Source organism: Emydura macquarii, unplaced genomic scaffold (assembly GCF_026122565.2).
Source record: "Emydura macquarii macquarii isolate MOO-44397 ecotype Brisbane River unplaced genomic scaffold, CSIRO-AGI_Emac_v2 contig_3603, whole genome shotgun sequence".
Classification (NCBI taxonomy): domain Eukaryota; kingdom Metazoa; phylum Chordata; order Testudines; family Chelidae; genus Emydura; species Emydura macquarii.
The window spans coordinates 5,039,919-5,055,260 of NW_027133740.1; the positions used below are offsets into that span (position 1 = coordinate 5,039,919).

General features: G+C 37.8%; 1 protein-coding gene across 4 annotated transcripts in view; it reads right to left on the bottom strand.

The window, feature by feature from the left end:
* Positions 1-903: 903 nt before the first annotated feature.
* The window catches only part of NAALADL2 (N-acetylated alpha-linked acidic dipeptidase like 2), a 691,918-nt gene continuing 677,479 nt past the window's right edge, over positions 904-15,342 (bottom strand). For all 4 annotated transcript variants that reach the window (XM_067536536.1, XM_067536537.1, XM_067536538.1 and 1 more), the window contains one exon: positions 904-1,276. In XM_067536536.1, the coding sequence (XP_067392637.1) occupies positions 1,078-1,276 (199 nt within the window). In that variant the 3' untranslated portion in view covers positions 904-1,077. The remainder of the gene's footprint in view (positions 1,277-15,342) is intronic.

Sequence of the window (15,342 nt, forward strand, 5' to 3'; positions counted from 1 at the left end):
GGGTGGCTTGCACTACTGTGATTGCACTAGTGTGTCCACAGCCTGGGTCCTGCTGATGACGCAATAAGCCCTGAATCTTAAGAACTTCCCTAGGATTTTTAAGTTTTGATTCTCATTTACATGAAGGCCCCGTTATACCACTCTGGGAGTGAAGAGGGCCTGTAAAGTGGATGCCATTATAAAGGTTGACCGTTCTGGTAACCAGTGTAGTACTACACTTAGTTCTGTAAGAGTAGGCACTTAATTACATAAACATTCAAAATGTTTTTGGTCAACCCCATCAACTGATTCAAATCTTTGTGAATCATTTGAATTGTTCATATAAAAAAAACAAAAACCCAACACTTTTCATTGAAATTAAAATTCTCCTTTTCTGGTGCAGAAATAGGATAAACGAAGGTTCTTAACGCTCCCAGAACCTAAGCAACATTCATACTATGTGCGTCATCCACAGGAGTAAGGATTGTCTCAGAATGTTGGATTCTACCTGCAAAGTATTGAGTGCCTCCTGATTAATCCTGCATGCCCTGAACGCCAATAAAACAAACACACACCCTTCAACCTCCTCTCCCCAGACATAAAGAGGAAAGAAGAAAGATAAGTTTGTTGGGGAGATGCAACAAATCTGGGCACTGGAAGACTAAGGGGTGAATCAATGAAATTAAGGGTACTGCAGTCATGATTTGCTGAGGTGCTGAGCATTAACAGCTCCCATATACTTACAACTGTAGGTGTTCCTCACCTCTGAAAATCAGGCTCTTATCTTTGCAAGATTGAGCCCTTAGACATAAAAAATATATTTTACATATAAAAATACAGCAGATTTCCTTCTAAAAATCAATTCTCAAGTGTTATTCCCCTCTTAGTATGTTTTTACACATTCTCAAACAGACATTTGGGATACACTGTGAACAGTGCAAAAGACTGTTTTATAGTTATTAGAACACACACTGTAGTACCTTTAAACACCAATTAGAAAAAAAGTTGAAAAGGTTTCAATCTCAAAGAAATTCTGGTACGACTGGAACTTTTGCTCAGTGAATTGTAAACAAACTTCTTCGAATGCTTAGAGTCTTCTCATTTCTTTCCAGCAAAGGCCATCTCAAACACATCAAGTCCTGCTTTGAAGTAAACCTGAGCTGAATTTATGCTGTTCAACACCTTTGACAAGGCCGCTTGAAGGGTCTCATTTGACTGATGCAGCTTGCAGTGCTCCAGCGCCTCCAGTAGTACTGAAAATTGGCTCATCTTTTCATCCAGCCTGTAAAGAATGTTTCTAAAAGAGAACAATGGAAAATGGTAAACTCTTCACTCAGATGAAAACAATGACTTCATCAAAAATCATCAAGGATCCCTCCAAGTAACAGCTGTGTTTTAACAAATGACATGTATTGTCCATAATAAACTTAACCTGCAGCACACTGAAAAATATGAGTGTATATTTATTCTGGTTTTCGAAAGTGCACCTGTCCATCGCTCTAGGTGCATGTATGCTAAAAACATTTACAAACTCTATCCAAGAAACCCCAGATTCTTTCTTGTCCATTCAGTCATTTAGGACTCAGTAGAAATCATACACTTAGGCTCATTATATCTCTCAAAGTATCTCATGTTCTCAGCGGAACTGCGTTTATTCCCCCTTTTAAAAGATTTTAGTTATTAGTGGGAATCCTATGTATGAAAGAAGTATTTTCTTTCCTATCCACTCCTGTTGCTTTCCCTCCCTCCCTCCCTCCTTCCCCCCCCCCCCCAGCCCCACCCCCACACTTTAATGTCATAGGGAGAAATCCAGGTCACATTGAAGACAATGGCAAAACTCTCCCTGACTTCAGCAGGAACCTTATTTCACCCAGATTCCTCTGTGACATCACCACCAGTGCAACCATCTTTAATGTAACAGACTTAAGTTGGAGAATACACAAAAGGAACAGCAAAACCCTTACGAAACAAAAACTTTTGTTTTCAGGCAACATCCTTAGGAATTTTTTTAAAAAATGACCAAAGAGCAATACAGGAAACATAAGATATGAGAAGAATTATTTATACAGGACCCAATCCTGTAATTGCTATTGCAGGCAAACTTACCACCATATTCTTTGGGAACCTTGTCTGCATAAGATGTTGCAGGATTGAATTTAAAGCTATTCATTGGTTTCCATGAGACTTCTGTAGGTCTTTAAAAGCAGGCTATAAATGTTATCTAAATGCAGTAATCATTGTTCCTGTTAGAGAATCATGTAAATATCATAAATCTCCACCTATAGGTTCCTTCGATTATGAACCTTAGTGTGTGAAGTTTCAAATAAAAAAGCCATAAGTGATTTTCTGCAGGACTTTATCCAGAAAGACACAGGAAGGAAGAAATTCCATAGCATGAACAAGAAAACAGTAACAATGAAAGCAGGATAGCTGAGACATTACGTTGGTAACCTAATTATGTGACAGGCCCAGTGGCAACTGCAAATTAGTAATAAAACTGGAAGGGATATTCACCTGGAAAATGGAAGACTACAAAAGAGTATCTTTCATAGATTACTATCAGAGTCTTCTAATTACCAGTCTACAAGAAGGAGTGGTAATGAAGTGGCAAAATAAATGGCAACTCAGAACAGCCACTTATGCTCAGTAGTGTTTTGTTGAACAAAAGGCTATGAATAAAGAGTGACATTTTCCAAATCTGTGAATTTCTTACAAGCCCTACCTATTTCTAATTCTTTTGCTCTTACACTGACTATCAAATATGCAAAGAGTGACAGTACCCAACTATTAGCATGGTGATATAGGAATGATAACCTTTGTATCCTCCAACAGGGCAGCACCTAGTATATTTTGAGTGCTACACCAAATAAATAATCGTTGTAAATGTGTGGGGGGGAACTGCATGAGTACAATAGAGCAGTCCCCACTTCAGAGTTCCATTTAACATGCTTCTGCTACCCGTGAACATGAGGTACCATAAATTCAAAGTTGACCGGATTATGCTGCATGCAGTCACAGCACCACTGTGTAGTACAATGAGTGAAATCCGTGCATGCTGATAGCCAGAGAGGTTTTTTGTTTTTTTAAAGGAGGGTTAAGGGAGCATTGCCGGCCTTGCACTGGGTCCCAGAGCAGTCATGCACTCAGGAAGGTCAAGTTGTGTAGCACATCTTACTGCTCTTTGAGGGCCTGATCCTACTTGCTCTGAAATCAGTACAAGGTTTCCCCATCGACTTCATAGTGAGGAGGATTAAGCTCTTTCAGAGAGCCACATACTGCAGTATACATGCTCAGGAGACTGGAAGCCTGGTCATACTCTCAAACCCTGTGGGCAGTGAACAGCACAGGAGCCTTCCTGACAGCTTCCTTCTTCCTTCTTCACAGCTTTGTTGCAGTCCTGTCTGGCACCAAAGTGAGATGGGAAAAAGCCGTTCCCTGTATGCTCTCTCCCCACTAAAACACTCTTTACATGAAATACAGGAAATAACACTGATCATTTAAAATTATCTCAACATTTTTAAGGCTAAATTGTGCCAAGCAATGAAACATAAACATGATATTAAGGGATGTATTTTAAACTGTTGAAGTCAATGAGAGTTCTCCTTGTCTTCGGTGGAGCCAGGATTTCATCCTAAGTACCTAAAATCTTTGGCACTGTAGTCTGGATTTAGGTATCTAGATAGGGCCAGATCTTCAACTTATGTAAGTCATTGTACGTCAACTGAATTCAATGGAGTTGTGATCATTTACATCAGCCCAGGATCTGGCCCATAGAGAAGAGATGGCAACCTAAAGATAGCAAGATTTTGAGGTCAATGAGAAAGTGCACTTCAGAGCTATAGAGGGACCTATCTTTACCACATCCACCCTGAGCTTTAAAATTTACTGTAAACAAGCCACATGAACAAAACAGATTGCTTGTTTATCTTTACGCACATCTACAGGGCTTAACACATTTTCACTCTGCCTTTGTAATTCCAAGGGCAGGTTGGTTACAGACTACTATATACGACAAATACTCCTAACTGACTGGAGTAACAATCAGCATATTTGTCTGATATGAGGCTTATTTAGTTGTCTGGTGAATGTGAGAGACAGGCCATCTTTTATCATCATTTAAAAGAAAAATCTTAACTTCTGAAATAGTAATATAATCTGAGTACAGTGATCTATTGTACAGCATGGTGGGATCTATTTTTCTTTTTGACATACGACAATGCTTTAAAAGCATAAGTAACTTTATAAGTATCTTTTAAAAATTTTTCTTCTATGGATTCTCACCAGGAACTTATATTTTCCAATTACTTATCTCTGCACTGCAAACCATACTACCTTTTTTGCTGCATATAATGAATTCTCTCTATGAATTGTTACAGAGTCAGTGTATTCTATTTTATTTTTTTATCTCCAAGTTTCATCAAATGAAAAAAAAATGGCTAGAATGTATTTTTGTATTTCCATGTTTTTGCCAGTCAGTAAAAGTGTTTTAATTAAAAATTACAACTGCTTTGAAAAATACCTAGCCATTAATACTGATATACGATTGCTATATATAGAACCATACCCAGGACACCAACATATACTCTATGTAATTCAATCACTAAAACATTCTGTAACTGAAATCGGTTTTGTAGCCTACACTTTTAAAACAACATTAATTCCACCCTCTTGCCTAATCGCTTAAATATCTTCCTTCATCTTTAATTATTTTGATCTTAAAAATATAATTCATATAGTCAGCCTGACCCACACAAAACACAGAGACACTACTAAAAGGAAAGTGTAATACATTATTGATGACACTAATGAAATTACAACACACATCACTCATCTTAATGGGTCTGTTTCAATGACACATCACAGTGACCTGAAAAGTACAGCACCAAACTAGGACACTTAATTAATAACTTCAGACAGTACTACTGAAAGAGATAAAGCATCTTCATATAACTGACAAATCAGTCTTAATAAACTAAGGCAAAGGGACATACAAAATTAATTTTAAAAGAAAGGTATTCTATAGACTTTACAATGAGTCATTTCCATGTCTGCGAGCATGCCTGTCACTCATGGAAGTAATGACTTTGTATTCAAATGTTGATTTTCATTATCACATTGGGGATGGAATGTCACTCCTTACACAACTGAAATTAACAGGCATTATACCCCATGCCAGGAAATTTCTCAGTGATAAATCACACTTGATAATAAGTCATGTCTTTCAAAACAGACGAAGCTGTATATATTATACCATTATATAGGGACCAGGTTTATTTCTAACAATTACCCCCCAAACTATTTTAGAGATTATACTGAAGCAATGGGACTGTTAAAAGTAGATTATTGTCTTTATCTCATCACTGAAAGAGATTATTTCACTTGAGAGACAAGCAGGCACGTGAGTAATGTACAAACACGCGAGGTGAATTATTGTGTTATTCACATTCATCTTCTAACCTAAGGGCTCAGGTTTGGATTTAGCAGACCAAAAGTAATTACTAAATCACTGCAATGTGACAGCAAGCAAAAGGTCCCACATGAGTCAAGTTCACATTGTCTCAATGAGATCACATTAAAATCATTTATGGGAAAGTACAATGGGTAGCTCTGTCTATTCTAGTTATAATCAAATGTGCTGTGACTAGAGCTGTTTCAATAACCTCACAAATTCATTTTATATATCTCTGAATGATTTGTACTTGTGCTCTGGAAAAAAAACAACCTACAAATGATTTCTGTCATTCTTTTTTATTCCCCCTCCCCCCCATCATCATCACAAATTTTCAGTTCTGAATACACCTTCCTCAAAAGCAGGGAGTTTGTCCACTTTCATGTTTGCAAAATATTTAAAGCTTTGCTGTGTTACATGAACAAATAAATTATAATAAATATTCACATGCTGAGATTTTCAGATTCATAGGCTATGGATATATTACAGGATCCAGAGCACTATACATTCACTACCACTAAATTTGCATGAGATTTAAAAAATGTGTTATACTAGCTTGTACCTATGAACATTTTATAGGTTGGTGGAGATAGTTTCCCCTCTTCCTTCTCTACTCCCCCTCTTATCTTTCCTACCTCATTCTTTTTCCTCTTTTTTTCTTTTCTTCCTTTGCTATTACCCTACAAATAGTTTATTCTGAAGTGGTATGACTGTGGTATTGTCAAATGGTCTGATTGTGACAAAAGAGCAGCATTGCAAAATTCTACTCCAGAATGTGTAATTTTTGTTGATAGTCCAGTAAAAATATAATTAGCTTTTTCATCATCGTGATGATGGATGAGTAAGATTTTATTCCTGGGCTGGTAAACTGTCATGAAATATATGCAAGGTTGATTAAAGGTAAGAGGCCCTCCCCCCCATCTTCCTTCCTCCCTATCTCTTCTTCAATTCATTTGCATACTGCATTTTTAGTGGATGAAATGTGTCCAATTACAAATTAATCACATTCTCTATATTCCATACTCTCCAGAAAGCCACACTGTATTCAAGTATAACTAATGAGCACTTCTATAAATAAATAATAATACATCACTCTTACATACTGCTTTCCAGGAACAGATCTCAACACACTTTACAAAGACAGTAAGGATCATTATCCCCATGATAAAAAGTTGTAGGGCCAAAACCCTACTGAGTGGATTGCCAGAATGTAAAAGAAGCCAAATTCTCCATTTATTTACATCAATGTAATTAGACAAACTACATTGAAGTCAGTGGTATTTCATTGATGTAAACATGGTCAGAGAGAGAGGAGGATAAGATCCATCAAGGTAAAAAGTCAAATCTCAAGTGCTTAGGAGAGTTCAGGATTTGAATCGTAGGGCTGAGCAAATAACCGATTTTTCGGTTTGGTGGACAAACCAAAATATCAACCAAAAAAAATCATTCGTCAACAGAAATGATTTTTTCTGGTTATTCTTGCTGAAACAAATGACACCTCCCCTCCTTTGTTCAGGTTAATCTGAACAACATTTCACTGAAAAACTGTTTTGACCACAACAGTTTGCCCAACTCCACTTAAGGTTACATTGATCAAAGAAAAGGAAGCGGGACACATGCTTTCTTCTTTAATTGGTAATGACAAAATACCAGCATTCATATTAATTTATGTTTTAAAGTATATAACAAATCATTCTAGACTTGTGCATAAACAAAGCAAGCACATTTACCATCATATAAAAGCTAACAGAATGTAACTCATGATTTCCTGTTAATAAGACTGATCTGTAATTCCTTGGAAAAGATTTTAAACAGAAGACTGTCTCCATAACAACATGCAGCCACACAGTTTAACTTTCAACACGTAAAATAGCAATTATTTATTTTTATATTTTCGTGGTTTATAACAGCAATAATGGCCTCCAGCATTTCCTGACAGTTAATCACTGATTCAGTTATAGGCCCAGTAAGATGTACCTCTTCAAGTCAGCCAGGCATCAGTGTTCTCTCTGATGTATGTAATATGGATGGATTAGCATCCAGAACCCTGATTCTGCAGCATTTTTAAGGTTTCATAAGGGAAGTAACATTAAATTCCAACATTTTTAATTTAATTACAGATAAATCATCATCACAGCAATCCAGGAATGTCAGGTGAGACACAGGTTGGTGCATACCTGGTATAGAAAAATATCTAAATTTTTATACAGGACTCCAGTTTGTTTTTTGGAATTCAGTTCTGCTCTTATCAAAGTAACTTCAGTATCACCTAATTTTGTTCTCACTCACGTGGCTTTTCCACTGATGAAATTTCACTGAGATCAGTGAGTTATTCCTGATTTACTGTGAGTTAAATGTGATCAGAATCAGGCCCACTGATGTCAGTCATGCAGATTCAGGCCCTGTACAATTGAATAAGAATGCAAAGGGAAGTATCAGGAAGGCAAATGATCTTCAGAAGTCACAAATGGATACTTATCACTGTTAAAGAACTGTTCTATGTAATGCAATGGTTCCCAATCCGTGGCCCGTGGATCCCTTCCCACCGGTGGCAGAAGGAATTCGCTGCCTAAGTACCCAGCACTCCCCCCCCCAGCTGTAGCAGGGAGCATGGCAAAGTGCTCCGCCTGGGTCCTAGGTGCTGGGGTCCCTGCTGGAGCAGTGATCTCCTGTCCCCCTGGCTGCAGAAGGGAACCACTGCCTAGAGACCCAGGTGGAGCGCACGATTTCCCGGCTGCAGCCGGGTGGGACAGGAGATCCGCCTCACTGAACACTTCCCTCTGGCTGTAGTGAGAGGGGTGAGGGGCTGCTGGCAGAGACTGATGGTCCTTCAGGGTTGTAAAAATTATATTTGTGGATCTCGAGACTAAAAGGTTGGGAACCACTGATGTAATGTATTAGGCATGATTCTCTCTAGGATTTTACAGAAATTAATTACATATGTTTAGTGTAAGAGCCCAAACAAAGTATCAGATCTGTTCTAAAGAATTTTTAAACCATCTTTTAGAACTGAACAGAGAATGATATCCTTCCTACAGAAATATACAGGTTCCTTTAAAAATTCTATAGGATTTTTCCATAAATGCTTGGACTGTGGATTTGCACATTGAGAATGATTTATGCACTTTTTTAAAAATTGAAACTAATAACTGTATCTTAAAATATGCCACATGCCAGGAACATGTAAGTCAATGATGTCAAATATGCTTTTTATTATTTGTTGAATTATATGTAATATATAAATCTAGTTACCTCTAATCGTAGCAAAAAAATCTGAGAATGTTCCTCTTTGGTAGATTTATGTTATGCTATTACATTGCACGTGAAAGCAGCATATGTTCATGTTGAACAATCTGAAGAAATTTATTTTTATTATAAGGATGGCTACTGATTCCAAATTGTTGTGCTACCAGTTGAAGAAACTGACTGGGGTGAGCTCTGCATGTTTTCTGAATGGCGCATGCCTGATGTTCAGAGGTTGCTGCGGTAATTAGGAAAAATGGGTCAGACAACTGATGATTCCCAGTGAAAAACTAAATTTCTATTAAAAAAGTAGGAGGCAGCATCCAGCAGTTAAGAGTAGCACACCAGCAGTCAGATGTCCTGGGTTCTATTTCCAGTCAGTGGAAAAGCTATCTTTGTGACTAGTGCTTAATTTGAGAAGAAATAAGGGCTGGTTTAAGTAAGAATGATGACGTCCTCCGCACAGCATGACCTCATGTGCACCTCTTCACTGACCGAAGAGGCGCCAGGGCTGCACGCTGGCAGGAAGAGAAGCACTGGGGCTGAGCCCTCCACAAATTAAGCTCTCGGTGAGCAACAATGAATTTCTATACCACTCCGATGAACGCTGTCTTTACAACAGTCCACTATCCTATCATAAACAGTGGCCAATATCCAATGTTTCAAAGGTAAATGTAAGCTAACTCTAAATAATAATTATGCAATAACATGCCCCTTCAAGAAATTTCTTCCTAATCCCAGAAGATTAAGAAATTGGATTATGTTCTACAGCATGACTATATGCATCAGATGTGTATTTTCAACCTAATTAAATTAATTTCACTGCAGATATTCCAGTCAAACAAATGTGTAACCTCTTATGAATACTGCTAAGCCCTTTGCCTGGGTAATATCTTGTGGAAGGGAGTACCACAGCTTAATTATTGCCTTTTTAGTCTTGAGTGCCCTTTATATTTGTATTATAATAGGTAAATGATCTTTTACATACACACTTCTGGTTCTTAATCTTTTGAGTTCATGTCCCAGAATGAGAGGGTACTCATTTCCTGGGCTCCACTATGTTCATAACTATTTATAGCTGAACACAAGAATAAAAAACTTACAAATAAGGTACAAAATATTTACGACCCGGTTTCTCTCTTTCTGTAATAAAATCAAAATCTACTACTTTATATACCTCTATTATGTCACTTCTTTAAACTAAATATTCCTAATCTGTCTACATCCCATGTGGAAATTTTTCCTTAATTCTAATTACTTTCATTACTCTTCTCCAGATCTGTTCTATTTCTCTTATATTCTTGTTGAGATGGGTGACCAACTCAAGATGACAGCTGGCCAACAATATAGATGGTGCCTTTATAATATTTTCTGCAGTAATCTGTCTTTTTCTTAAAATAGCTTTAAGCAAATCAGTTACACTCTCCGTCTCATTTCACCATTTGTAAAAGAGTGATATTCTTCTGCTTCTTTCAAAATGTACAAAAGAGGAATGTTATTTTTTAAAATTCAAGCAGCCTTTTCTTATAGTTTCTTAAATTTCTTATTTTAGATACATAAGAATTGGAGTTGGTCAGAAAACAGAATTTCCACCATAGGAGAAATTCTGGCATTTTCAAAATTGTTTTTGCTCCAAAGTTGAACAAAAAGAGTTGATATTTCAAAATTTCTTGCAGAATGGAAATTGCAAAAAAAAAAAAATTGATTAAAAACATTGAAATGTTTTGTTTAAACAATATCAATCACGTTTTGTTTTGATAATGCTGAAAACATACTATAAAATATTAAATATAATACACATAATATACATACGTATATTAAAATATAAATGTTGACTAAATAAAAAATGTTAAAGCCAAAATGAAGTGTTTTAAAATTATCTAAATGAAATGTTTCATCATTATCGAAGCAAAAAAGTCAAAACAATTTGTTCTGATATTTTTTCCATAAAAAATTTCACAAAAAATCAACAAATTCCCATGAAACACTTTGATTTTGATGAAATGGCATCCTCTCCCAGAAAAATGTTCTACAGAAATATTTTCAACCAGTTCTAATAAGAATCAGATATCAGAAATTTCTTTTAAGGATCGTTGTTATTTATAATATTGTTTGAGGGAAAATTGAAAATGAATTGCACTTATTCATCTGATATTCAAGTGGTGCCTGTAACTATTACCTTCTGAGAATAAACTGAATCCTTTTTCTTGGTCTCAGCAGCAGCACACTAAAGGCCGTAATCAACTTCCAGTCATTGGGAGTGAAAATTGCAGATCCTATGTGATAGCTCATTGCTAGTCCAGGAAAATGATATACTATGTCCAACAATCACCCCAGTATTGCATTCACAGTACCAGTTTATCTTTGAACATGAACTGATGAGCATTATTGATAATGATAGGATTCTCTTTCATAATCTAATAAGAAGTACCATCATTAGAACATTTATATCTTATATTCTTTAAAATATCAGTACTATCTGTAGACACAATCTAAACCTGGGAGCACATGTTCTTGGTGCCACTTCTTTCTTTCTTTATTTTTTTTAATGTCAAGTGCTCAAATAAAGTCCCCTTTTTCTAGATTGGGTTGGACTGGATAAACCCAACCCAGGGCTTGTCATAGAGGATTAACTGGTGTTAAAAGTTCTTTAAAAAACTCTATTTAAAAATTAAAAAAAATATACTATGAATAACGGGGTGTATAAGTGACAGTATTTATTGTTGGTCTACTGACACTAGAGTATTTGGAAGCAATGCTAAGAAAAATGCTTCATTGGTATATAGCGCTTTTCAACAACAGATCTCAAAGTGCTTTACAAAGGAAGGTAAATAGCATTATCTACATTTTACAAATGGGGAAATGAGCACATTGGTGACCTGACTTGTAAACTGATTAACATTGTAATTCTAGAAAATGGGACTTAATGCAAAATTAAATATTTGCATTAAGTAGGTTCAACTAGTGGAGGGTTCAGCAATGTTTTACAGTCTGCAATCTGTACGGGACAGGTTTTGATCCAAACAAGATCAGTAGGAACTGAAAGATGGCTGTTCAGTAACCTATGTGAAGTGCAAATACTGTCAACAGCTCTGTATTCAGTCTCAGAGTTGCCATCATTTCTAAACAAGTCTCTTATTCCAAAATATAGCCTTACACAAAAAGTTCAGATAATCTTCATGGTCAAGGGGTGCTTGCAGCACAAAATTAAAATCTTCCATCCTATATCAATTACCTAGCCAATCACTCCCAGAATCTTCTGCCTTCTGTCTTCCTTTACTTGTGGGACAGGAAGGATCTCAGAGAAGATTGCTTGGACATTTTTCTTCCTCAGCACGCTTCCAAGTTCCCTAACGTAATCGACTATCTGTGAGATATCTGGCAACACAGTGTCTCTAGTGCCAATATGAATCATCAACAATGCATTCTTTTCTGTTGACTTCAAAAGCCTATTCAATCAGAGTGATGGCTCATGTCTTGGCTCCAGGAAAGCAGCACACCATCCTGTTGTCCATCTGTCCCTTGCAGAATGTTGTTTTGATTCTACTAAGTGTGAATCCCAAAAAGGATAATCTGTCTTGGACATTTGGAGTCCAAAGACTTGGACAGTTTGTGGACAAGCTTAATTTTCTTACAACTTGGGCTGAGCTGCCATTCATAGGAGTGTCCCCTAGATATCTCCATTCCCTGGGACCAGCTGGAATTCAATAGGTATCTTCCACAGTTTCCACATTGAAGACCTGGTATCGATTGGAAACTTCTAGCTGTGTGGAGTTCCTCCTGGTCTTCTTCTCTCTGGTGGCCAAAGCCTGCCCCTCTTCATCTATCTCCAACCATTTAGAATGCCACTGTGACATCTTGCTTTTGGTGTTTATGAACTGCCAGGCCTCCTCTTCCAATTCCTCTCTTTCCAAATTCTTGAGCTCCTTTTTTCCTTCAACCTGAGATACTGATGATTCCTCAAATCTGGATGTACAGGAATTCCTCAGATTCTTTGCTCTTCAGTAGTGTCTCTAGTTTTTCTTTCAATCCAAGAATCTTTTCCTCCAGCACTGCCACCAAACTTGCACTTCAAGCACTGGAAGGCCCTTCTGGCTTCAGACAGGAAAGAAAACATGGTATATCTATTGCAGTTCACCCCCACTGTTCCTCTCTAATTAAAAGCTACTTATAAAAGTTAATTTCTTCCCATTTTTTCTACAATATTCAGCTGTGTACTAATGATAATCTACATTAATATATTGCAAATTACAATGAGATCCCATTGTCAGCCACTTGACATTGAAGTCTGAATTTGTCAAAGGCAGATACAATAATAGTATGCACTCTGCTGTTACCATAATTGTAGCTATATTTGTCTAAAGTTCAAACATGTTCTTACACCTAAATTAATTCTCTATTTAGCGTACCATGCTTAATAAAACAAATCAAATCCAAAAGTGCAGAGCAGATAAGAATATAGAATCAAATCTTTGCTGAATATGCTATAGTAATGCGGCAGACAAGGTGGGTGAAATAATATCTTTTATTGGACCAACTTCTGTTGGTGGAAGAGAAGCTTTCAAGCTCCACAGAGCTCTTCTTCAGGTCTGGAAAAGGTATCCAGAGTGTCACAGTTAAATACAAGGTGGGACAGACTGTTAAGCATAAGGGGTTGACACAACTTGCAAGAATTCAAGTAAAATGAAGTGGGCAATTGTGGAAGGTGACCCTCACTGGCAGTGCCACCTACTTGTCAAGCAGTGGTGTGATTGGTGGTCCTCCTCTCTTCTACAACTCCATCCTGTAGGTTTGGTCGCTTCTTTTGGGCTCAGCCCTCTGGCCGAGTCATATGTTCTAGTCCACCCCTTTCGGAGTAAAGGGCTTCAGGACTTTCTCCTTAGCTCTGGAATTTAAGACTGGACTCTTGTGTATTCAGGATCTTTCCCAGTTGGATTCCCTGCCAAGGGGACTCTTATTGTTGTCCTAACTTCACAGATTGGTAGGGGAGCCTGAGACCACCCACTCCATTGGGCTCCAGTCCAGGGCTCAATGGTGGGTAGCTACATTCTGCATCTTGGGGTGCTAAACAGTTGCCTATCTGGAACACTTCCTACCTTTCCTATCTGAGTTCCCCTTTTTTCCTGTAGGGTAAATTAAAGAACTAAATTGAAGTTTCTGACCTTCCCAAACAATCACCAGTCTCTCCAGGCTTGGTCAAGTCAGTGTGGTCAGGTCTCAGGCAACAAGGGGTCCTGGGCTGTTATTTCCCAGAGTTCAGGTCTGTACCCTTCCACTGCTTTCCCTCTTCTGAGCCTCTCTGATTGCCCTTTTAAACTACATCTCCAGCACGTGCAGGCTTTGCAGGTGCAACTGGGTGGAGTGGCATGGGCCCAGAGCTGCTCCTTATCACTTGTTCTCCAGTGTGGGGTTTGTACACACCATCACAGCAATTAAAACCTCTGAAGTCATAGGGCAAAGGAGAGTTAGTATGTTACAATTTGTTGTCATGAGCCATAAACCAGTTTCTCTTTTGAGACCATGATTTTTAAGAGTCTAGCAGAGTTATGAATTTAAGTTCCTATGTTTGCCTTTGAAGGTGTTGTGCAGATTTCCTTTGAGGGCAGAGGTCAGATATGAAGTGATCTCTTTGTGAAAAGGGCTTGCCCATAGGAGATATGGTATTTTTGTCTTCTTTCATTTTTCTGTGTGAGTTCATTCAAGAGTGTAATGATTTTCTGGTTTCACCCACATAGTTGTTGTTGGAGCATTTGAGGTGTACGTCATCCAGGATACAAAGCGATTCTAGATATTACAAAAGATATTACCTCACTTTGTCTCTCTCGTATTCTAGGACCAACACAGCTCCAGCAAGACAGTAAAGAGTCATGTTAGGAGAAGACAAGACGGTGAATGTTTTTATGGGAAACCCAGAATGTCAGACCAGTCTAAGTTTATCATATCTTCAAGGCACATCCCTATATTGGTGGACAATGCAGAGCCACATTCTCCAGGGGGACCTTGAGAAGGAGCTGTGCCTCAGGTTCCTCTAAAGCATGGGTGTTGCACAAGTTGCACCCTTCTTTAGTAACTTGCTTCTTCCTGTGCAGAGTTAGGGGTCGGGACATCGCTCGAAATCCCACACTGGCCCCCACTATTAGGGCAATGTATGCCCCAGTGGCCCATATATGGAATGGTCCCTTTGCTCCTGCTGCAATTGTTCTGATTCTAGCACTGGTACACAATGGTATACAGTGCTGGTACGAGGAAGGGACTTTTCCTTTGCAGACAGCTGACTCTTTGCATAAAAATGACAGGTTATAACCTCATCTTGTGTAAATCAGTGTAATTCCACTGATGTGAATGGAACTATGTGGATTTACACAAGGTAAGAGTTGGACTCATATTTTAATATACCTTTCAAAATTATTTCCGAAGCAGCGTATTCTTTAGAGTTGCTCTGTGCTATAATAAATCTTTGAATATAACAAAAGAAACTAAAGCCAGTACACATAAAGAGATAAACCAGAGCTGCATTCAGCCACACTATGAAATATCAACCTAAACAAACTAGAAAAAAAAATAGTATTGATCTCAATAGGATTACATGTTAGTAAAGCACTCAGGGCTCAACTTTACACAACTGAAATCAATGGGAGTTTTGTCTCAGATGTCAAATGGGTTCAAGTTAT